At 41.0% G+C, this 24306-nt stretch overlaps 1 protein-coding gene and 1 long non-coding RNA gene across 2 annotated transcripts; both read right to left on the reverse strand.

The window, feature by feature from the left end:
- Positions 1-1974: 1974 nt before the first annotated feature.
- Positions 1975-10400, reverse strand: LOC140681918 (uncharacterized). Its single transcript, XR_012053137.1, has 4 exons — positions 4790-10400; positions 4210-4278; positions 3024-3404; positions 1975-2430 (listed from the first exon to the last, which is right to left on the reverse strand). It is a non-coding gene; the product is annotated as an uncharacterized lncRNA (long non-coding RNA).
- Positions 10401-11241: 841 nt separating this feature from the next.
- Positions 11242-22809, reverse strand: LOC140681910 (coiled-coil domain-containing protein 171-like). The gene is made up of 9 exons (XM_072922611.1): positions 22634-22809; positions 21830-22009; positions 20399-20572; positions 19779-19924; positions 18140-18194; positions 16820-16933; positions 13635-13767; positions 12258-12332; positions 11242-11748 (listed from the first exon to the last, which is right to left on the reverse strand). The coding sequence occupies exons 1-9, from the start codon at positions 22793-22795 to the stop codon at positions 11570-11572; spliced, it is 1218 nt and encodes a 405-aa protein (XP_072778712.1). The 5' UTR covers positions 22796-22809; the 3' UTR covers positions 11242-11569.
- Positions 22810-24306: the final 1497 nt, after the last annotated feature.

Consider the following 24306-nt stretch of genomic DNA (forward strand, 5'->3'; position numbering starts at 1 on the left):
GGCCAGTTCTCCTGCACGAGCCCCGTGTCGCTGTCGTCGCCCCAGCTGGAGAGTCCTGAGGGTCTGCTGCCATTCCCTCTGGACACCTTCTGGCCAAGGTATTCTTCCCAGTCCGAAAGTTCTGCGCAGCTGACGACATCTCCTCCGCACAGCACTTGCTCAGGGTATTCTTCCCAGTCGGAGGGGCCTTGGGAGCTGCTGACTACACCGTGGGGCAGATCTTCCTCTGTGTATTGTTCATAGTAGGACACTTCCTGGGACAGTTCTGGGTCTCCAACCAGGAAAGGCTCCAGGTCATACAAGAATTGCCAGAATTTCATTTCCTCATTGGAGTCGTCCGTCTTCTCCTGCACTGCCAGTCCTGACCCTGCTGCTGCCTCCTCAGCAGCTCCGGACGGGGCAGCAGCTGCCGGCTCGGCCTCCGTGGGACTGCCGGGGAGAGGAGAGGCGCTGGGCAGGGCAGGGGCTGCCTCTGCTGCCACCTCTGTGCCCACGGGGCTGGCAGAGCTGGGCCCCTCTGGGGGAGAAGGCTGGGTGTCCCCCTCCTTCACTGGGCCCACAGGCTTCTCCCCAGAGCTGGAGCTCACATCGTCCTCCTCCTGGGACAGCTCTTGGATGAGCGAGACTGTCCCCTGGGACAGCTCTGGCTCTACTTCTTCTTCCTCTTTGTCACTGTTGGATGACCAGTCGCTGTTCGAAGCCAAGGCCTCCAGGCTCCAGTGCTGTGACAGCACTGGCCCTGCCAGTGCCAACACTGCCCTCTCCAGCTCCTCCCAGAGGTCCTGGGCTCCCAGAGGGGCAGACAAGGGGCTGGGGGTTCTGTGTGGGGCAGGAACCTGGCTCTCTTCCTCAATGTCAAAGTCCCAGTCGCTGTCCGGAGCCAAGGCCTCCAGGCTCCAGTGCTGTGACAGCACAGGCCCTGCCAGCGCCAACACTGCCCTCTCCGGCTCCTCCCAGGGGGCCTGGGCTCCCAGCGGGGCAGATGAGGGGCTTGGGGTGCTGTGTGAGGCAGGCACCGGGCTCCCCTCCTCACTATCAGCATCCCAGTCGCTGTCCGGAGCCAAGGCCTCCAGGCTCCAGTGCTGTGACAGCACTGGCCCTAACAGCGCCAACACTGCGCTGCTGCTGCTCCTTTGGGCACAAAGCGAGGTCCAAAAGAGTCTGTTCAGGGAAAGTAAATTTACTTTCCAGAGTTTACTTTTTCAAAAGAAAAAGTTAAAAAATCCAGGAAATGCAGAGAACTGAAGGGGTTATTGTTGAAAGGAAAGGCTATTTATGAAACGTTAGTGGTTTATAACTGAAAAAAAAAGAAAAAAGCCTTTTGATAAAAAGAGGGAAGGGAAGGTGAGGTGAGGTGAGGTGAGGTGAGGTGAGGTGAGGTGAGGTGAGGTGAGGTGAGGTGAGGTGAGGTGAGGTGAGGTGAGGTGAGGTGAAGGGAGGTGAGGGAAGGGAAGGGAAGGGAAGGGAAGGGAAGGGAAGGGAAGGGAAGGGAAGGGAAGGGAAGGGAAGGGAAGGGAAGGGAAGGGAAGGGAAGGGAAGGGAAGGGAAGGGAAGGGAAGGGAAGGGAAGGGAAGGGAAGGGAAGGGAAGGGAAGGGAAGGGAAGGGAAGGGAAGGGAAGGGAAGGGAAGGGAAGGGAAGGGAAGGGAAGGGAAGGGAAGGGAAGGGAAGGGAAGGGAAGGGAAGGGAAGGGAAGGGAAGGGAAGGGAAGGGAAGGGAAGGGAAGGGAAGGGAAGGGAAGGGAAGGGAAGGGAAGGGAAGGGAAGGGAAGGGAAGGGAAGGGAAGGGAAGGGAAGGGAAGGGAAGGGAAGGGAAGGGAAGGGAAGGGAAGGGAAGGGAAGGGAAGGGAAGGGAAGGGAAGGGAAGGGAAGGGAAGGGAAGGGAAGGGAAGGGAAGGGAAGGGAAGGGAAGGGAAGGGAAGGGAAGGGAAGGGAAGGGAAGGGAAGGGAAGGGATGGGATGGTGGGAGAGAAGCTGGAAGGCACAAAGGAAGGAAGGAAATTAAAAATTACAATTAAAAAAAAAATCAAAAAACAAAACACACACCAAACATACACCCCCAAAAAATCCAACCTACCAAGCAAATTAAAACTTAGAATATCTAAGCAAGTGGGGACTAATAAAATAAAAAGATAATAGCATTCATTTTAATCCCTTTGTTTTAATCCCTGTATTAGCTTTCACCATCCACTCTCTCTTCTGAAAAATAGCTCAGAATGTTTGTGTTTGCACTGGTTGTATGGCTCCATTATGCTGACATGTAAATATTGCTGATTTTGCCTACAGAAGCCATGCAGCATGAAGGGAAATGCTGGCTAGGAACCCACATCCAAGTGACTGAAATTGCTTGAAAAGCAGACTTACCATCACTGTCACCAGCATGTGCAGGAGGTGTTCCGGCTAGTTGGTGTCCAATTCGACCCCAGAAAGATTCTATGAAGAGAAAGTAATTTTCAATCTAAAAATTGTTTTTGTTTTATAGGAATTGCACAGCACTGAAATGGCGTGGTGGCAAGGAAAGGCCATTACAAGTATTGGTTTATAACATAAAGGAAGGAAAAAGTCTTTGGTAAAAAAGAACAATAACAACAACAACACAACAACAAAAATCCCAAAAGAAAAACCCAAAAAAACCAAAGGAAAGAAAGAAATTTAAAATAGTAAAAAAAAAAAAAAAAAAAAAACCAAACCAAAAACATGAAACATGCACCCACCCACAACCATTAGTCTCCAAAATCAAAAGAATCCAAACAACCCACCAACCAAACCCAAATGAAAACCAAATATGTCCAAGCAAATGGAGACCAATAGGAAAAAACCCTATAGTAGTAATTTTATTTCCTGTGTTAGCTTTCCCCATCCTCTTTCTCTTCTGAGAACATCTCACAACTTTGCTGTTAGCACCAGTTTTACTGCTTCATAGTATTTGCAATTAAGGACTATTGTATTTGCCTACAGAAGCTGTGCAGCATGAGGGAGATGCTGCCTAGGAACCCACATCCCAATTGCTTGACAAGCAGACTTACCATCACGAGCATGAGCAGGTGCAGGAGGTGCACGAGCTGCTTGGGATGAAACAGGAAGCCAGAAAGAGTCTGTTCAGTGAAAGTAAAATCACTTCAGAGGAGGTAAATTTTAAAAAGCAAGGAAATGCACAGAACTGGAAGGGTTATGTTTGCAAGAAATGGCATATTCAAAATGTTAGCAGTAGTGTAATTGCTCCATTATGTTTACAATGAAGTATTGTTATATTGTCTGCAGAAGCTCTGTGGCATGAAGGGAGAGGCTGGCTCTGAATGCACATCCAATACTGTGGACAATAATTGCTTGACAAGCACACTTACCATCAGGACCAGGAGTACGAGGTGTAGCAGCTTCTTGGGGTTCAATGCGATGTTGAAAGGAATCTGTTCAGAGAAAGTACATTTACTTCAGTGTCTTAGGGTATCACATAAGATGCAACCCAGAGGTATGTATTCTATTACCATCTACATCAGCTGTTAAGAGAAATGGGGCAGTATTCTTTATCCTCTCCATGACTCATTCCTGACGACTCCTTCCAGAGGCCTGTGTCTGCCAATGGGCCATCAAGGCCTCACTGCATCACCCATAAAATTCCATCATCCCATTGTGAGATGCTCTGCCCAATGGGGAGAGTCAAGCATTTGTACCTGGATATAATCTGAGAGCTGGAACACCAGAACAACCTTACCAACTGGATTTCCAGAGGACAAGAGCTGCATAACTACCTCTGGATCTACAGAGGAAGACCAGACCCTTCTACAGGATCACTACTTCAGCAGAAACACATCTATCACTTCAGCAGGACTGCAGCCACCATTTTATCAGACTGCTACCACCACCCTGACCAACAGGGTGTCAGGTTGTATCCTGACTCTTTAGGCCAGTGTTTTCTGCCTTTATTTTAATTGTCCTATGAAATACTAGTTCTGACTTGGAATCTCGCACTGGTTAGTTTTCAAACTAGGACACAGTACAAGGTACCAGCTGATTTGGGTTCAAAGTGACACCAAAAAGACTCTGATCAGTGAAAGTAAATTTACTTCAGAGGAAGTAATTTAAAAAAAATGGAATGCAAAGAAATGCATTAAGTATTGTTGTATTTGCCTACAGAAACTGTGCAGCATGAAGGGAGATGCTGGCTCTGAACCCATGTCCAACTGACAGCAGTTGCTTGAAATGCGGACTTACCATCAGCAGGAAAAGGAGGAGCAGTGGGTTTACCAGCTGCTCGGAGTGAAAAAAGAGGCTGAAAAGTACCTGTTCACAGAAAGTAAATTTACGTCAAAGAAGGTAAATAAAAAAAAAAAAAAAAGGAAATGCAAAGAACTGAAATGGTTATGGTTGAAAGAAAAAACCTTTAAAAAAAGTTAATGGTTTATAACATAATGAAAGGAAAAAGTTTTCAGTTAAAAATATAAACAGAAAGAAGAAATAAAAGAAAAAAATTAAAAACAAAAACCCACCCACCCCCACCACTCCCCAAAACCAAAAAATTCAACCAACCAAGCAAGCAAATCTAAAATAAAATCAAATAAAATCAAAAATATCCAAGCAATTAGGGACCAATAGGAAAAAAAATTACAGTACTCACCATCCCCTTTCTCTTCTGAAAAAAGTATCACAACATTTCTGTTTGCACTAGTTTATTTGCTCCATTACGTTTAAAATCGAGTATTGTATTTGCCTACAGAAGCTGTGCAGCATGGAGGGAGATGCTGCCTAGGAACCCCCATCCAATAGACTATAATTGCTTGAAAAACAGACTTACCATCAGGAGCAGGAGCTGGAGCAGGAGCAGGAGCTGGAGCTGGAGCTGGAGCTGGAGCAGGAGCTGGAGCAGGAGGAGCAATAGGTCTACCAGCTGCTTGGGGTGAAACATGAGGCTGAAAAATAGCTGTTGAGTAAAAGTAAGATTTAAAAACCAAGGAAATGCACAGACTGGAAATGGTTATGGTTGAAAGAAAAGGCTGTCACAAAATGTTAATGGTTTATAGCAGAAAGAAAGGAAAAACACTTTTATTATTAAAAAAAAAAAGAAAGAAAACAATTAAAACACGTAATAAAAGGAAAAAATCAAAAAGCAAACACCCATATACTCACCTCAACCACTCCCCAAAACCAAAAACCTACAAGCAACCAAGCATCCAAAACAAGAAACCAAACTAAAAAAAAATAATAAAAACAAAAACAAAACAACAACAACAACAAAACAACACCACAAGGAAATAGGGGACAATAGGAAAAACAATTCCAGAAATAATTTAAATCCCTGTCTTAGCTTTCATCATCCCCTTTCTCTCCTTTAAAAAGATACACAACATTTCTGTTTTCATTATTTTAATGCTCCATTATGTTTTCAATAATTGTTGTTGTATTTGCCTTTGTATTTGCATCTATACAGGGTGCTTTCAGTGCAACGCTAACCGAAAATATCTGTTCAGAGATATTAAATTTACTTCAGAGGAGGTAAATTTTAAAAAGCAAGTAAATGCACAGAACTGAAATGGTTATATTTACAAGAAAATATGATTAAAAAATATTAATGCTTTATAACATAATGAAAGACATTTTCTATATTTTCTATAACATAGAAAATTACAAAAAATCATTTAAAAAGTCAAAAAACAAAAACCCACCCACCCATCCGCTACTGCTACTCCACAAAACCAAAACCAAAAAAAAAATCCAACCAACCAAAGCAAAACTCAGAAATACCCATGCAAATGGGGGCCAATTAAAAAACCCCACAATATTCACAGAATTCGCAGTATTCATAGAATGACTAGGTTGGAAAAGACCTTAAAGATCATCGAGTCCAACCCATGCCTTAACACGTCAACTAAAACATAGCACTGCGTGCCACATCCAGTCTTCTTTTAAACACATCCAGGGATGGTGACTTCATCACCTCCCTGGGCAGGTCATTACAGAACTTTACCACCCTTTCTATAAAAATATTCTTCCCTATATCCAACCCATATTTCCCTTGGTGCAGCTTGTGACTGTGTCCTCTGGTTCTGTCAGTGCTGCCTGGAGAAAGAGACCAACCCCCACGTAACTATGACCACGTTTCAGGGAGTTGAAGAGAGTAATAAGGTCACCTCTGAGTCTCCTTTTCTCCAGGCCAAGCACCCCCATCTCCCTCAGTCATTCCTCACAGGACTTGTGTTCCAAGCCCCTCACCAGCCTCGTTGCCCTCCTCTGGATGCGCTCAAGCATCTCAATGTCCTTCCCAAACTGAGGGCCCAGAACTGGACACAGCACTCAAGGTGCAGCCTCACCATTGCTGAGTACAGGGGAAGGATAACATCCCTGCTCCTGATGGCCAGGATGCTGTTGGCATCCTGATAGAGGCCAGGATGCCATTGGCCATCTTGGCCATCAGGGCACACTGCTGGCTTATGTTGAGCCAGCTCTCAACACCCCCAGGTCGTTTTCCACCTGAGCCCTGTCCAGTTACACTGTCCCCAGCCTATAACATTGTAGGAGTTATTGTGGCCACAATGCAGGACTTGGCACTTGGACTTATTCAACTTCATCCTCTTGTACTCTGCCCATCCATTCGACCATTCCAGGTCTCTCTGCAGAGCTCTCCTACCCTCCAACAGATTGACACAAACTCCCAGCTTAGTGTCATACACAAACTTACTAATGAAAGACTCAATCCCCTCCTCTATGTCATTAATAAAGATATTAAACAGGACTGGTTCCAGCACAGAGCCCTGAGGGACACCACTGGTGCCTGTCCCCAGCTGGATGCAGCACTGTTCACCACCACTCTTTGGGCCGGCCATCCAGCCAGTTCTGAGCCCAGCACAGAGTGCTCCTGTCCCAGCTGTGGGGGCTGCAGCTTCTCCAGGAGTTTGCTGTGGGAGACAGAGCTGGAGTCCAAATACACAACATCCACAGCCTTTCCTGCATCCATCAAGTGGGTCATTTGGTCATAAAAGGAGATCAGGTTGGTCAGACACAACCTACCCCTCCTAAACCCCTGCTAGCTGTGTCTGACACCCTGGCCATCCTGTAAGCGCTGTGGGATGACACTCAGTGTAAACTGTTCCATCACCTTACCGGGTACTGAGGTCAGGCTAAACGGCCTATAATTAACAGGATCTTCCTTCCCCCCCTTTTTATGAATAGGTGTCACATTGGCCAGCTTCCAGTCATCTAGAACCTTACCAGTGAGCCAGGACTGCTGGTAAATGATAGAGAGTGGCTTCACAAGCTCATCTGCCATCTCTCTCATCACCCTGGGGTGGATCCCATCCAGGCCCATAGATTTATGAACATCCAAGCATCTCAGCAATACTGTGACTGCCTCCTCCTGGATAACAGGGGGCTCATTCTGCTCCCTGACACCATCTACCAACTCAGGAGGACAGTTGTCCTGAAAGCAAGTCTTCCAACTAAAATATGAGGCAAAGAAGACATTAAGCACTTCTGCCTTCTCCTCATCTGCAGTTACTAAGTTCCCTTCTGCATCTAATAAAGAACAAAGGTTGTTCTTACTCTTCCTTTTACCATTACTGTATTTATAAAACCATTTTTTATCATCCTTTACAAATGTTGCCATTTTAAGTTCAAACAGAGCTTTGGCCTCCCTAACTTTTTTCCTACATACTCTAGGAGTCCCCTTAAATGCCTCCTGAGAAACCTCCTTCCAAAAATAATGCATCACTTTTTTATTCCTAAGCTCCTCCAAAACCTCCTTGCCCATCCAGGTTGGGTGTTTGCCTTGTCGTCTTATCTCTCAGCACACAGGGACAGTCTGTTCCTGTGCCCTCGAGATCTCTGTTTTGAAGCACGCCCACCCTTCCTGAACTCCTTTGTTTTTAAGAACTGCTTCCCAAGGAACTTTCTGAATAAGTCTCCTGAGTAGGCTGAAGTGTGCCCTCTAGAAGTCCAGTGTGAAAGTCATATTAATGTTCCTTCTGATTTCACCAAATAGTGAGAATGCTATAATTTCATGATCACTGTGTCCTAAGCGGCCTCCATTTCCCACCAGCCCATCTCTATTTGCAAATAACAAATCTAACATAGTCCCTTCCCTGGTGGGCTCACCCACCAGCTGTGACAAAAAATTGTCCTCCACAAACTGTAAAAATTCCCTGCACTGCCTTTTTTCAGCTGTATTGAGTTCCCAGCAGATGTCTGGAAGGTTGAAATTGCCAGCAAGAACAATGGCTGATGATCCAGAAACATGCTCAGGTTGCTTGTAGAATGAGTTCTCCACCACTTCTTCCTGACTGGGTGGACAATAACAGACTCACAGTAGGATATCAGTTTTGTTGGCCTTCCCCTTAATTCTTACTCATAGGCAACTTCATCGTCATTAGTTTCAATACCTATGGCATCCAAAGCCTTGCAAATATCAAGGGTTACCCCTCCACCTCTTCCGCCTTTCCTGTCTCTTCTGAAGAACTTGTATCCATCCAGTGCAGAATTCCAGCCATGTGAGTCACCCCACCACACTTCTGTGATGGCAATTACATCATAGCTCTGCTCTTGGACCATGGCCTCCAGCTCTTCTTGTTTGTTACCCATGCTGCGTGCACTAGGTAACAATGCACCTCAGCTGGGCTGCTGATTTCACTCCTATCTCAGGTTTACCAGCCTTGGGCTGGCTTCCAGACAGTCCAATTGCATCCTCTTCCCCCTTCAAACCTTGTTCAAAGTCCTCTCAACAAGTTCTGCCAGTTCACAAGCTAAAAACCTGCTACCCTTACCATAGAGATGGAGCCCATCTCGTTCCAGTAGAGCAGGTGTTGTAAAAGTTGCCCCATGATCAAAGAATCCAAAATTCTCCTTATGGCAGCAAGGCAGCAACCCTTGAGCCACTTCCTGATAATGTGAGATCTCCTATTCCTTTCACGGTTTCTCGCAGCCACCAAAGGGACTGAGGAAAAGACTACCTGTAGCCCTGTACAACTACTTGTCCCAGTGCCCTAAAGCCCCTTTTAATTGCCCTGACACACCTCTTTTCAATCTCATCACTGCCAGCCTGAGGTATCAGTAGTGGGTAATACCCAGAGAGCTGAATCAGCCCAGGCAGTCTCTCAGTGATATCCCATACCCAGGCCCCAGGGAGGCAGCAGACCTCTCTGTGGGGTGGGTCCAGTCGACATGTGGGGGCCTCTGTTCCCCTCAGAAGGAAATCACCCACCATGATTAACCTTCTTTTCTTTTTGATCTTAGAGGTGGTAGTCCTTCTCACAGATTAATCATAACTGGGAGGCTCACTGGGCAGATAATTTTCTTCTAAATCATCTGGCTGATTCTCCAGGCGTTCATACCTATTCTGAAGTGGCACCTGGCTTGGGAGTGAGAGTCAGGAGGAGTTTTTATTATTACCTCCTCGAGTAGGAACCCATTTCCACTCCCCTTCATCTACCAGGTGTCCTTCTATTGCCTAACAGTGAGAGTCACAGGAGTCCTCTGACTCTTGGTGGGCCTCCCTCAAGGATGGAAGGGCTGAACTCTGCCAATCTTTCACTTTCCCTGATGCTCCTTAGTCTTTCAACTTCCTCTCTAAGCTCGGCCACAAGTGAAAGGAGATGATTCACGTGTTCACACCACAAGCAGGTTCCCTCTGCAATGCCCCCTGAAAGCACTGATAAGCTCAAACACTCCACACAGGAATGGGTCTGCACAGACACATCCTTTTTGGAGGGTTCCATCTGGTTACATGCTCTTGTACTAACTACAGTTTTCAATCACGTAAAAACCATTACTACCAGAAACCCCAAACCAACCAACCAACAGAAACACTGCACACAACACACAGTAAATCTGAGAGGCAACAAAAGCTGGAACTCTGCTTGTTCATCTGCCACGCAAACTGCCGTGCCGCTCCCTCAGAGCCTTGCCACGCTCCCGTTTGCCCGCTCTGGGTCGCCGCACTCCCTAGGGGTCTCTTTTAATCAGCCTGCTATTCAGGAACAGAAGAAGTAGTAATTTTAATTGCTGGGTTTGCTTTCAGCACCACCATTCTCTTCTAAAAGATGTCTTAGAATATTTCTGTTACCACTAATTTTAATGCTCCGGTATATGTTGACAATTAAAGATTGTGGTATTTGCCTACAGAAGCTGTGCAGTGTGAAGGGAGATGCTGGCTGGGGACCCAAGTGACTGTAATTGTTTGAAAGGCAGATTCCCATCAGGAGCAGGAGGTGCAGCAGCTCCTTTGGGCACAAAGCGAGGTCCAAAAGAGTCTGTTCAGGGAAAGTAAATTTACTTTCCAGAGTTTACTTTTTCAAAAGAAAAAGTTGAAAAAAGCCAGGAAATGCAGAGAACTGAAGGGGTTATGGTTGCAAGGAAAGGCTATTTCAGAAATGTTAGTGGTTTATAACAAAAAGAAAGGAAAAAGCCTTTGGTTAAAAAAAAAAAAAAAAAAAAAGGAAAGAAAGGTAAGTTCTGGGAAGGGAAGGGAAGGTAAGTTCTGGGAAGGTAAGTTCGGGGAAGGGGAAGGAGAAGGGGAAGGGAAAGGGGAAGGGGAAGGGGAAGGGGAAGGGGAAGGGGAAGGGGAAGGGGAAGGGGAAGGGGAAGGGGAAGGGGAAGGGGAAGAGGAAGGGAAGGGAAGGGAAGGGAAGAAATTAAAATTGGCAATAAAAAAAGCAAAAAAGAAACACACACACACCCACCATCAACAATCCCCAAAACAAAAAATTGCAACCTACCAAGCAACTAGAGCTAAATGAAAACGTAGAATATCTAAGCAAATAAGGACTAATAGAAAAAGCCATTACAAAATGTGGCAAGCACTTACAAACACAATGTGTTAACTTTCACCATTCCCTCTCTTCTGAAAAATGGCTCAGAATGTTTGTGTTTGCACTGGTTGTATTGCTCCATTATGCTGACATGTAAGTGTTGCTGATTTTGCCTACAGAAGCCGTGCAGCATGAAGGGAGATGCTGGCTAGGAACCCACATCCAAGTGACTGAAATTGCTTGAAAAGCAGACTTACCGTCTGGAGCAGGAACAGGAGCAGGAGGTGTATCACCAGTTTTGGGTTCAAAGTGACCTTGCAAAGTTTCTGCTTGGAGAAAGTACATTTTAAAAGCAAGGACATGCAGAGTACTGGAATGGTTATAGTTGCAAGGAAAGGGTATTACCAAATGTTAATGGTTTCTAATAGAAAGAATGGAAAAAGCTTTGTTAAAAAAAAACAAAAGGAAAGAGAAGGAAGAGAAGGAAGAGAAGGGGAAGGAGAGAGGGAGGTAAGGAGGGAGGAAAGAAGGGAGGGAAGGAGGGAGGGAGGGAGGAAAACAAAAACAGGAATACAAAAAAAAAAGAACCCAAAACCACACACCCACCCCACAGCAAACACTCCTCATAACCAAAAAATCCAACTCACCAAGCAACCAAAACCAAAGGAAAATTTAAAAATCTAAGCAAAGGGGCTCCAATAGAAAAAATAAATTACTCTAGTAATTTTGATCCCTCTGCTATCATCCAACTTTCTCTTCTGAAAAGTTACAGAACATTTCTGTTAACACTACTTTTATTGCTCCATTATGTTTACACTTAAAATTATTGTTGTATTTGCCTACAGAAGCTGTGCAGTACGAAAGGAGATGCTAGCAAGGAGCCCACGTCCAAGTGACAATAATGGAGACCTACCATCAGGAGCAGGAGCAGCAGGAGCAGCAGGAGCAGCAGGAGCAGCAGCAGGAGGAGGACGTGGCGATCCAGTTGCTTCGGGTTGAAATTGAACTTGCAAAGATTCTGTTTGGAGGAATTAAACTTTAAAAAGCCAGGAAATGCACAGAACTGAAGGGGTTATGGTTGCAAAGAAAGGCCATTACAGAAATGTTAATAGTTTCTAAGAGTAAGAAAGGAAAAAAGACTTCAGTAAAAAATCAAGGGAAAGGAAGGGAAAACAATAATAACAAAAATCAAAAACTGTAAATGAAAATACCCACCCAACCACCACAACAACTACCCAATAACAAAAGATTCAACAAACCAAACCCAAACAAAAACCTAAGCAAATCAGGACCAATAGAGGAAAAAAATTGGTAACACTAGCAATTTTAATCCCTGTTTTATCTTTCACCATCCCCTTTCTCTTCTGAAAAGTCATAGATCATTTCAGTTAGCACTACTTTTATTGCTCCATTATGTGTAAAATCAAGCAATGTTGTATTTACCTATGGAAGCTGAGCAGCATGAAAGGAGATGCTGTCTGGAAAATAACATCTAAGAAACTATAATTTCTTGAAAAGCAGACTTACCATCAGGAGCAGAAGGAGCAGCACCAGCAGGAGGGGAACCAGCTTCTTTGAGGGAAAAGTGAACTTGCAAGGATTCTGTTCAAAAAAAGTAAATGTGAAAAAGCAAGGAAATGGACAGAACTGAAGGGGTTTAGGGCACAAGGACAGGCTGTTACAGAAAAGCTAATGATTTATAACAGAAAGAAAGGAAAACGCTTTGGTAAAAAAAAAAAACAAAGCATAGAAAAAGAAAGAGAAAGAAAAAGAAAGAAAAATAAGGAAAAAGAAGGAAAGAGAAAGAGACAAGGAAAGATAAAAAAGAGAGAAGGAAAGAGGGAGGTAGGGAGGTAGGGAGGTAGGGAGGTAGGGAGGTAGGGAAGGAGGAAGGAGGGAAGGAGGGAAGGAAGGAAGGAAGGAAGGAAGGAAGGAAGGAAGGAAGGAAGGAAGGAAGGAAGGAAGGAAGGAAGGAAGGAAGGAAGGAAGGAAGGAAGGAAGGAAGGAAGGAAGGAAGGAAGGAAGGAAGGAAGGAAGGAAGGAAGGAAGGAAGGAAGGAAGGAAGGAAGGAAGGAAGGAAGGAAGGAGGGAAGGAGGGAAGGAGGGAGGGAGGGAGGGAAGGAGGGAAGGAGGGAAGGAGGGAAGGAGGGAAGGAGGGAAGGAGGGAAGGAAGGAAGGAAGGAAGGAAGGAAGGAAGGAAGGAAGGAAGGAAGGAAGGAAGGAAGGAAGGAAGGAAGGAAGGAAGGAAGGAAGGAAGGAAGGAAGGAAGGAAGGAAGGAAGGAAGGAAGGAAGGAAGGAAGGAAGGAAGGAAGGAAGGAAGGAAGGAAGGAAGGAAGGAAGGAAGGAAGGAAGGAAGGAAGGAAGGAAGGAAGGAAGGAAGGAAGGAAGGAAGGAAGGAAGGAAGGAAGGAAGGAAGGAAGGAAGGAAGGAAGGAAGGAAGGAAGGAAGGAAGGAAGGAAGGAAGGAAGGAAGGAAGGAAGGAAGGAAGGAAATATAAAAAAAATCCCCAAACTAACACCCACCCACTCACCACTCCCCAAAACAAAACAAAACAAAAAAACAAACAAACAAAAAAAAAACCAAAAAAAACCAAAACAAAAAAACCCAGAATCCAACCAATCAAGCAACAAGTCTGAACTTAAACCAAAAATGCACAATCAAATAGCAACCAGTAGGAAGAAAACTTACAATAGTAATTTCAATCCCTGTGTTAGGTTTCACTATCCCCTTTCTCTTTTGAAAATTGTCTCAGAACATTTCTCTTTGCACTAATTTTATTGCTCTCCGTTATCATTACAATCAAGTATTGCTGTATTTGCCTACAGAAGCTGTGCAGCATGAAGGGAGATGCTGTCTGGTAACCCACATCCAAGTGACTGCAATTACTTGAAAAGCAGACTTACCATCAGCAGCAGGAGTAAGAGGCTCAGCAGTTAAGGGTTCAAAGTGAATCTGTGAAGATTCCCTTCCTGATGTTAATGCTTTAACTTTGGAAGCTGCCAATGAGTAGAGATCCATAAAGTGTCTAAGCACGTGCTTTAAATAAAAGTAGAAGGAATCATTAGTGCCAGGCAAGCTACACTTAAATGCCAAATAGCACACATCCAAATTTTTTACAAAAGACAAAACATTTCTTTTAACAAAGAGATCAAATACAGATTGTGAGCCAGGCATAATGTCAGTCCCAGGACTTAAACATCAAAACATCTAACGCTGGATTTTGTATTTTTTCTAAAATATTGAATATTGATATCATTGAGGAGCAGAGAATGAGTCCACACCCTAGTAAGAAGATGCTTTGATGAAACGTTTTCAAGTATGCAGTACAGCATTGAGCTCTTGATACAATTTTTTCATTTTATTTCAATACAAGACTTAGTGCAGGTTCAATTTCTGTTCACAAAAAATGACCACAAAGTTTCAGGCTAATGTTCACACTTCCAAGATGAGTCAATTGATTAATCCTTCCACTCCACAGGGGGGGAAAAAAAAAATGGTAGTAACAGAAGAAACGTCACAAACCTACAGACCTCTGCAAACAAATAATCTGATTGCACTATAATTGGAAAAATGTAACTATTTCCATGTATGCAGTGGAAGAATGTCCCAATTTTGTTATATTGATTGGATTAATGATAAAATTAGCAGGACAAAAGAGCACAGATGATTTGGCAGTACTGGTAACTTTATATGTATCTCAAGTAGTCTCAACTATTTGTTGAACTTATTGGTCTTCTTTACAATGGTTAATCACATTTTATTTGTGATTATTTTCCCATTCAGATAGTATGACACTGATCTTTTGAATGTAAACTTGTGATACAGACAAAAACCAGCTTATTACCACAAACAGATTTACAAAGATTTTTGTAGTTTTTTTCTTTCCTTGGTTTCTCATTGCTGATTTTCAGAATAGTTGTTAACACTGCTAAATTCAATCAGGTTATTTCATTGTGGTTTCTAGGAACCAGCAGTGTCAAACCAACCCATATCACATCTTTTGTCATCAGAAAGAATCTACAAAATGTCTTGGTGCTGTGGTTCTAGTTCTGAAAGAGGATTCTTGCAGATTATAAGGCCTTTAATTGAATTGTGCTCACCACAGACTAATTAACGCAGTTCTAGAGGATGTGTCTGCAAACAACTGCACTGCTTTTAATGACAAGTGCTCCTAAAGTGATTCCTAACTCGTTACTTCACTCAAGATTGCAGGATTGCCCTCCATACAGTTTGGCATAAGGTAAAACTAAAATCCATTAGGTGACCTCTGTCTATAAAAGGCAAATTTCATAATAAAACCTCAATAATGAGCTTGGAAAGGAATCAAACAGGAACTAGAGATGAGGACAGAAGAGAGAGAGGGAAAAGGTGGAAAGAGAGATGGGGAAAGGGAGAAAGAGGAAAATGGATGGAGAAAAGGAAGTTCACAGTGACACAGACTGTGAGCCATTGGTGCTGTTTGTATATGTCCTGAGTTACCAAGTGCACCTGAGGCTGCCAGGTGAACATGAACTTTACCAGTCTGTCCCAGCAGCGAGCTCCCCAGCATGTACTCTACTATGTTAATTATACCACAAGCACTTTGTGCAAATATGAAATTAGACTTTTTGTATTTCTGATTCTCTTCAGGAGAGAAAGAGGGAACAGGCTGCAGATGCTTCTGCAATCATTCTGAGGTCAAAAAGAATGGGAGTTGGGATGGGATAAAAAGAAAAAAGAAGCTGCATCCACCACCGAATTAGAAAAGCAGGATTTAAAACCTGTGATTGCAACAATGCCTCCTGTGAAAAGATGCCACACATGGAACCTTTTGTGCAGCTCTAAAATGGATCACTGTACTGGGAAAACATTTTTATTCTACCCTTTGTTGGAAAAGTTCATCTGTGCTAATTAAGCCTCATGAGAATCTCAAATTATTGCATATTCCGTATTTCCATCTTTTAGTGCGGAAACATGATAATACATACATAATTTATATCTTTATCAGGCATGTATGCATGCAAGAGAGCAACACTGAGAATTTTACAGCTTAGAATCTATCTTTCTTGAACGTTTGATTTTGTAACCCTGATCCTGCAATTTTATACTACATTAGAACAGAAAATCTAGAACAAATTGTAAGGCATTACTGCAGAAACTTACACACTGTATGAAATACTTATTTTGTCTAAGATCCTTGCAATTTACTCGATTACCTGCTCTTCAGACAGAGAAGTACAATGAAAGAAATATGACTCACTCTGCCTTTTGCTCTCTCATTGGGAAAAAAAAATCTGTCTTGACACTAATATATTCTGCACAGCTATAAAGACTAATGGCTAGTTTCTGCAGAAGACATCAAACTTAAAAACAATGAGGAGACATTGCACTGAATCCACTGAATCTATGTTTAGAGCCAAAACTATGGTACATTTTCTGTTAATTTATCTTTTTTCCTACTTATTCTTTTGTCCTAACAAAATCAGTATTTATATATAATATTAATTATATTTATAATAAATTAATATAATAAATATAATTCTTATATTTATATAGAAGCTACATGAGCAAAATAGCTTCTATATTAAACATTCTAAATATCAGGTTTTTTAAATGAGGACTGCTCAAAACTCCATAATTTATTCTAGAACTGTGGGTTGAAAAAAATCTGGTACTGACCAAAATGGAGTATGAAAATCTTGTATTTTTTATTTGGTTGGTTTTGTTTGTTTGTGGGAACCTTACTTGGTTTTAGTTTTGTTTGTGTTTTATTTTTTTTCTTTTTAAATTAGTCTTGTGTATATTAATGGGAAAAAAAAGAGGGAGATAGAGGGATATTAATTTTCAGGTACATATACTTCTGTCCATGTTTGTATTCCCATCAGTTATTTGACGCTGAACTGCAAAATTAAAAGTTACCATCATCTCTGAAATACCATGTGCAAGAGTATACATGGACATTGTTTTTCTGCTGTTGACTGTAATAGTTTTGAAGCTTTTTGCTCTCCGCATGCTCAGAGCAGTCTATCTGCCTGTTGTGTCTCAGATGCCAAAAATGAAAGAAAATTAAAACAGAAAAAATGAAACAGGATTGGTTTTAGACTCTAACCTGGAACGACAAAGCCTCTGGCTTGCCCCTCACTGCTTCCTCTGAAAGGGTCTCCAGCTGCAGGCTGGGGAGCGGCGTGGCTGCTGCAGCACCTGCCACGGCCTCCTCTTTGGCCTAAAGGGCAAAAAAACCCAGTACCAGTGGTAATTCTCCTTCAGACACACCAGCTGGGATGAACTGGGTCCCCTTGAGCCCATTGAGTAGACTTGCATTGATCACCGGACCTAACATCCATGAATAAAGTACAAATGATTGAATTTTCATTGCAAATAAATCTCTAATTCACAGTGCTGGGAGAGAATGCTACCAAGAAAATAAAAAAAGCACCTTGCCCTGGTCAGAAAAGAGAACGGCCAAGGACATGGCACATATGTACTACTGTGAAAACACGGCAGTTGCTGCATGACATTCACTTCCAAAGTCTGAAAGAAGCCAGTATGAAGCTGGTGGTGGCCCAAAGAAAATTTTCTATCAGCACAGTTTGCTGTAGGTGATAAATGCAGTTTAGGTTCTGTCATTTTCTATGAGCATTAAAGGAAAGAGACTTGAAAAAGATATCTGAAAATATAATTAACAACAGTTTTGGTGAACGCAGAAACTAAAATAAAGAAGAGAATCCCATGTTGCTAGGAATTAAAGATGTAGTAAGGGAAATCAACACTCCAAGGTAATGAAAACACTTCTTTTGCTCTATGCTGCTCTAGATTAAAAAGTTATGAAACCATCTGCCTTTAGAGCTAGAGTTGAAAATAGTCCTTTCTCCTAAATAATTAATATGTACATCTTTATTAGACCTTCAAATAGTCCTGTAACAGGGCACAATTGTGCAAGTCAGAGGGAAAATTTGAGATTACTATTAAGTTTAAAATATGATTTTAAAAAATACCACAGAAGTTTCTGACCAAAGATTATGATTTCCTGCCTTTTCTTTTCCTATTTATGATGTTTCATAAGCTAAAGGAGCAGACAAAGTCAAATATGGCCACCAAGTATGTGACCTCTCATTATTCAGTAGAGGATTAACCATAAAATTTGTGTGTTCCATTAGTCTTCACTTGTCAACCAGAAATAATGCTCAGTGAGGGAAGGAAAGTGGATTTTGGCATAACTTCTACATTTAGAACAAGTTGTGTGTGTACTACAAACTTGCATTTTATTTCACTGTGGTTTATTAAGATGGAAGAAGTCAAGCAGGGAAACTTCAACACTAAGAAAAGGAAGTTGCTTTGCAACAACTTCTCTCTTCCCCTGAGAAGAAGCAGTTCTAAGGCTTTGGCGTGTTTGGAAACACAAATCAGAGGGAACACTTCCAATTCTTACCTCATTCAGGGCGTCTTCCACAGCTTTCATATGATTGATGAGCAACTCTTTGTCTCTATTATACAAGAAAAAACAAAACAAAACAAAATAATGGAGTATCTTTATGGAACTGAAGCTCTACCAATGTAGAAATTAATCTTCTGCTACTTTATGGAGGTCATGTCTTGTAAAATAATTGTTGATTATTATAACAGTTATAAACTGTTCAGGTTTTCTCTCTTTTTCATATCTCCAATGCAAGCCCTAAAAATAGTTAAGGTACCACTATTTGGTTCATTTCCATATGAAAGATGATTCTGTTGAGGATAAGCAATTCAAGTAGATGTAATTATAGGTCTATCAATGAACAAGTATTATGGCTTGGATATAGAGGTCATAAAAAGTCTCTAGCAGGGTGGTATTATATTCTTGTATTGGAAAACACAGACAGATTCTGTTTATTTCATCTGCTTTGCTTATATGTTCCAAAAGGAGAAAAAAACCCTATTTGTTGTGAAGAGTTGCTATAATAATGAAGGGAAGGGTAGCTTTCTTGGTTGACATTCAGCTGCTCTATACAGGGAAAAAATGCCAATTTTAAAGTCACTTTTCATTAAAATAACCTTTACTGGATATATGTATGGCCACAAGGAATGCTCTTTACTGAAATGCCCAAAATAGATCGGGGCAGGATAAAAACGGAATGCTTTCTAGAACAAGTCCTTCTGCAGGTGACACTTGCTTTGATCAAATCCTACCATCATTTGGTATGATTTGATAATTTTAATTAGCTTGTAAATATTTCATTGAGGACTATGCAAATTGCATTATATCTCTGGTGCATAAAACCCTTAAAGCTTCTCAGATGTTGCTCTTCAGGGGTTGAATAATCCCAGGTATGATGAGAAATTTTAATTAACTAATTTTTTTTAGATCCTAGCCATGGAACAACAATATTCATAATACATATTTCATGCTATGTTAAGTATTAGAAAACAAAATCTGCAAAGATTTAATTTTTCACATGGTGTAAAAATAGCTTAGCAATAACCTCCTTCAAGTCAAGGGGGCTCCTTTTGACTTTTCAAGACCTGTGCCTGAGCCTTTCCCTTCACTCAGGGTTGTTGTGTAGGGGTGTGGGGATTAGGGCTAAATCCAAAACTCCCTGAAATCAGAACAAAGATCTATCTTGTACCACAGGAAAGGTTAGGTCCAAAATGGGTTTCAGTACCTTTGGTGGCAAAGACCTGTCCCCTATCTGATGCTTCTGTATTCACTATAAATAAATTGTATCTGTCTACAAAAAGATGGTGTGGAAACACAGAGAACAAGCAATCATTTCCTAAGTAAACAAAACTTTAAGGATCTGCCAAAGAGATGTTGTCAGAGCAGTAAGATAGAACAGGTATTTTGTTTGCTAGTTATTTCAGCACCCAGAATTTGGAGCACTATTATGGGATAACTGCATAAAATGTATGACCTAGTATTTTGAACTAACACTTTTGTTTTTAGAAGACTATCCCTGAATTTAAAAATAAAAGAGACATATGTACTTTTCTCTTCTAACCTTACACTGTACAGGGCTAAAACCCTGCCCATGGAAGTAGGAATTTAAATTTTTATTTACTTTAAGTGACATCCCCCAGGCCCCAGTGCTCACTTTACTCCCAGTTTGAGGGCAGGTTCTGCCTCCTCAAGAGTCTCCTGAAGCTGTTGCTGGTCCTGCTCCGTGTCTTCCTGGAGTCTTTTCTGGTGATACAGAACCTGGTCTCTGCTCCTCAGCTGCTCCATTGTGTTAGAGAGGTTCTGCCACAGCAGACAGAGAGCAGAGTTACTCTTTAGCCCAAATAAACTTCACTTTATGCCACTGGCTACTGACCAACGTGGAAGACAAATTGATTGCGAAGTAGATTTGGACCACTGCATACTAAGGTTTTATGAATTTCCTAGAAAAAGCATTACTGATTCAGAAACCCCTAGTTTTTAGTATATTTGCTATGTATAAATGTGCTTTAGAAAACAAAATTATTGTAGGCAAAACCCCCCAAAACAAACCCCCCTTGAAGTATTTTCCTTAAATCGTTAAAAATAAAACATAGATAGCTTTAAAAAAAATTTAAAAGGAGTCTTTGAAGTGTTGTCTCAGTAGCCTAAAATTCCATCAGACTGAGTAGCGTGTGTGTATTTACTCCTTTTACTTTATTTTCACAAGGACTATACTATTTGGCTTATTTAACAAAAGGTAAAATTCTGTTGACTGTTCCAGAAGAATAGGCTTACCAGCAGAGATACATTAGCGGCTTGGCTTCTATCTGGGCTGGCAAATGAGTGCAATTCCAGTCTATTACTCAGCTCCTGAAGCCGTCGCTGGTGTTCTTGTAAAAGCAATCTTGCCTCCTGCTCACGCTGCAAAGCATTATCTAACTCCTCATGTATATTGTCTTGGTTGATTTTCTGGAGAGAAAAACAAGTTGTGCCTGATTCTGTAACTATATTCAGTGGTTTCCCTACCACTGAGTGAGTTCCACTTGCAAACATACCAAATTCTAAAACAAATGCATGCTTAGGATTAGTATTGAGGGTTTTTTAACATGAAGACAGATCACTGAACAGTAAGACTGAAGACCAGTTAATTACTGTATTTTTTATAAAGAACATTCATGTAAAGTCTTGGCATTCAATATTCTATTCAAATTAGGACCCTAGGATGCAAAACCTCAATATTTAGAAGGAAAAATATGCAGATCAATGATCAAAATTTTAGTGGATAGCTTATTAATCCTTGTAAACACCTTTGTGGATTGTTCTTCTCCTCCAAAAACTGTTCCAGAAAGAAGAAATAATTCTTCAAGGAAAATCATTATCTGCATTTCAACTACAATCTAAAATGTGATGGTAAAATGTGATAAAATTTTCATCTAATTGTCCCAAAGCACTAAGGGAATAAAACCTGTTGAGAACAGAACTGAAGATGATTAGATATTTTGGAGTAAAAAAAAAATCCATTTTATTAGATAGGAACAGGAAGGACAATAAGTGAGACATCATCTAGAGCATATTATCTGCTTGGAACTGTTTGGATTAGGACACATTGCCAGGTTCTACCAACTAGGCTTCAGGTTAGGGAACCCACAGTGTTTCAGTAAGTTAATCAGCAACAGTAAAAGACTCGGGAGAATTTTGTGCATTTGTGTTACTGAGAACGTAGGAAAAGGCTTTTTTCCCCCACCATAAAGTTACTTCTTCAGAGAAACAGACCTACTAAAATTTGTATTGTATTTATTATAACATTCATCAACATCCATACCGAGTTTAAACTGCTATATTTATATTTAATGAACTTCTCATAAACATTCTTATTGAATACCCTCATTCCAGCTGACTTTACTCTGTTGAAGTGAAATCTTCTTTTAGGATACATAAATCATCACAACATTTCCAACAAAAGGGAGAACCTAAACTGATGAACACCAAACTGCATTTTATACAGGATACCTCCTTCTACAAATCAAAAGGAAACTCCAGTGGAAAAGGGGTCTTTCTAAATACATCTGTCTTCTAGTTTAGAGATATTTACAAGGCAAGGTTTCTGCAAAATTCTGTTGAAAGTAAATCAATTTTATGCTTGTTTTCAAAAAGGACACAAATCAAAAATGTGTAGAAAGGAGAATCTCTTTTAAGCAAGGGAGCCTCCAAATCAAATGTACTTACATGCTGAAGTTCATTTAATTGCTCCTGCAGTCTGTGGGCCTTTTCAGCATCTTTTTGCATCTCACTGAAAGCCCATCTGCATTCTGCAAGCTGCAGGTGCACTGAGCGGGACTCTATCTCTGCTGCATGAAGCCTTTGTGAAAATTCCAATATTTCTTGCTGCAAGACTGCTATGTTTCTCTGTCAGCAAACAAAAACAAGTTGATGGGCTATAAAATCTGCTATGTCAGCAATAAAATAAATCGTATTTAAGACCCAAGAAAATGAAGACAAAACTATCATTTTTTCCTCCACCTCTAAAAGACATACACAAGGGCAAAAGTTTGAACCTGTCACCTGCCAACCCTAGCAAGGGCTACAAATTCTGTTTACATAGAAGTACTATTTTCACCTAAAGTCTCCAATAAAAGATTGTCGGAGAAAGAATTTATCCTTTCATTTTGGTTAAAGGGAAGAAGGTTATCTTAACTGAAAGAAAGGATAGTAAACATGAGAAAGTAGAAAACCATAATAAAAAGCATCCTTAACATTTACATCAAACAAAAAGCAAACTTGCTCTTATAAGCTAATGTAGATCTGATAGACCTTGAAAAAAAATCTTTTATTTGGATACACTAAACCTCCTCCAAAAATTCTTTGTCAATAAAAGAGAAGACCTATTCACACCCTAATGTGTGACAAATCAACTTCTGAGTGCCCATATAGTGGTATTTCATTGTCATGGACTAAATGGTGCTATCAAGGGAGCTTCACTGCTGCTGTAAGCCTTCTGTTTCCATGAAGGAGGACTGTAAATCTGCTTACTGTGCTGGGCAGTCTGTCATACAATCCAGCTTCCAAGGCCTGGGCATTTACTCTGTGGAGCCCACAAGCCAGCCTCTGTATCAGGGAGTCTCTCTCCAGGTAGCCTCTGCACCCAGAAGGTTTCCCTTGAACTGTCTCCATCAGTATGCTCAGGTTGTCCATCAGTTTTGCAAAGCAGTTCCTGGCTACACTGATGAGTGAGTGTCCAGAAAGCCAGGAGTATGCATATTTAAGAAACAGCAACAAAAAGAAAACATCAAGCAGGTTATTACTTCCCATGTCCTGTAATATCATGTTCTTTTTCATTTATACAGGATGGAACCTGTAAATATTCTGAAACACAGAATACTGAATCTGAAACACTGTTCAAACTTCGTTTTTTGAGGATATTAACTCAATTTATTGAAAACAGCATGCTCAAAGAAAAAAGTGCCTGAAAGTGCATCTAAGCACATTTGATGCAATGACAACTTTTATACCAATTTAGTATTTAGCCTTCTGGAAAATGCATCACCTTGTCTTTCTCCTGCTAGTTCCCTTTATTCACATAAATTGTCCCTCTTCTAATATCCTTTTTTTCTGTGACAAAATTGTGGGGATTCTGAAACTAGAGATTAATAAAGAACCAGGGATGGCAGCAATGCAGATGAACCAAGGAAGCCTTTATCAGTTTTCACTGTAAATAAACTCCAGAAACACTCTCCAGCCTTCTGCTTCCATGGCTATAAAATATATATAAAATATCCTATCAGCTGTTAAAGAAAATGAATCTGTTCCAATAGTACAGAGATGTGATCATTCAGAGAATGTAGAAGACGGTTATTATTTTACCCTGCAATAAAATTACTCCTTCAGGGAAACAGCCCCACTAAAATTTGTATTGACTAGGTCAGGATATAACCTCTCATCAAAGGTGTGTATCATAATATTCAGAAATATCTCTTCAGAGCTACGATCCAGAATAGTTTAGATAAAATCATAAAAATAGAAATTATATGACCACCCTTACTTACTTATTTTTAATATATTTCTGCTACAACAATACAGTGTTAAAATTACCTTGTGTGCTCAGAACATCCTCCAGTTCAGAGACGGAGCTGATTATTGCAGTATAGAGGTTAGAGCTAGTCAACCAATCAAGTGCTTCAATACAGTCAACTCCTTCCTCTTCAAAACCTGGGAAACAGAATTGCAGCTATCAGGAAAAGTGGATCACTAAGATATGGCACACTCCAGCTCTTTCAGAAATTAACCAAAAATAAGCATAGAAACAACAAATTAGTCAAGACAATTTAGACCATTTTAAGCATGCTTCCAGAATTACTAAAAAAAACCAGTAGATTATTCTTCTAATTTGCAAAACATTTATGATACCATTTGTCCTTGCAGAGGGAAGTATAAACTGATCTGGCAACAGAAAGGGGCAAGTAGACATAGTCTCTAAAGAAAAATTCAAAATCCTATGCTAATATTTTACTTGAATCAAAAAGCCATTTTTGTGGGTTTTATTAGGAAATAAATATTAAAAATTATTTTAAAAAGAAAAGGAAATACCTTTTCTAAAAAAAAAAAAAAAAGAAAAGGTGATGGTTAATAATTTAGGAACATTGCAAGATATTTACCACAGAGAAGATGCTGTAGCACCTAGTTCTGAAATTCATAACACAAATATC

This window comes from Taeniopygia guttata, chromosome Z (assembly GCF_048771995.1).
Source record: "Taeniopygia guttata chromosome Z, bTaeGut7.mat, whole genome shotgun sequence".
Classification (NCBI taxonomy): domain Eukaryota; kingdom Metazoa; phylum Chordata; class Aves; order Passeriformes; family Estrildidae; genus Taeniopygia; species Taeniopygia guttata.

What these genes read in the sequence shown, in the direction of transcription:
- LOC140681910 (XM_072922611.1), bottom strand. Translation starts at nt 22,795, where the DNA reads ATGGACAACCTGAGCATACTGATGGAGACAGTTCAAGGGAAACCTTCT. An exon ending in CCGCTAATGTATCTCTGCTG is followed by an intron (nt 19,925 to 20,398) that starts GTAAGCCTATTC and finishes CTGCTGTGGCAG; the next exon opens with AACCTCTCTAACACAATGGA. An exon ending in GCCCTCAAACTGGGAGTAAA is followed by an intron (nt 18,195 to 19,778) that starts GTGAGCACTGGG and finishes CTTGTATAATAG; the next exon opens with AGACAAAGAGTTGCTCATCA.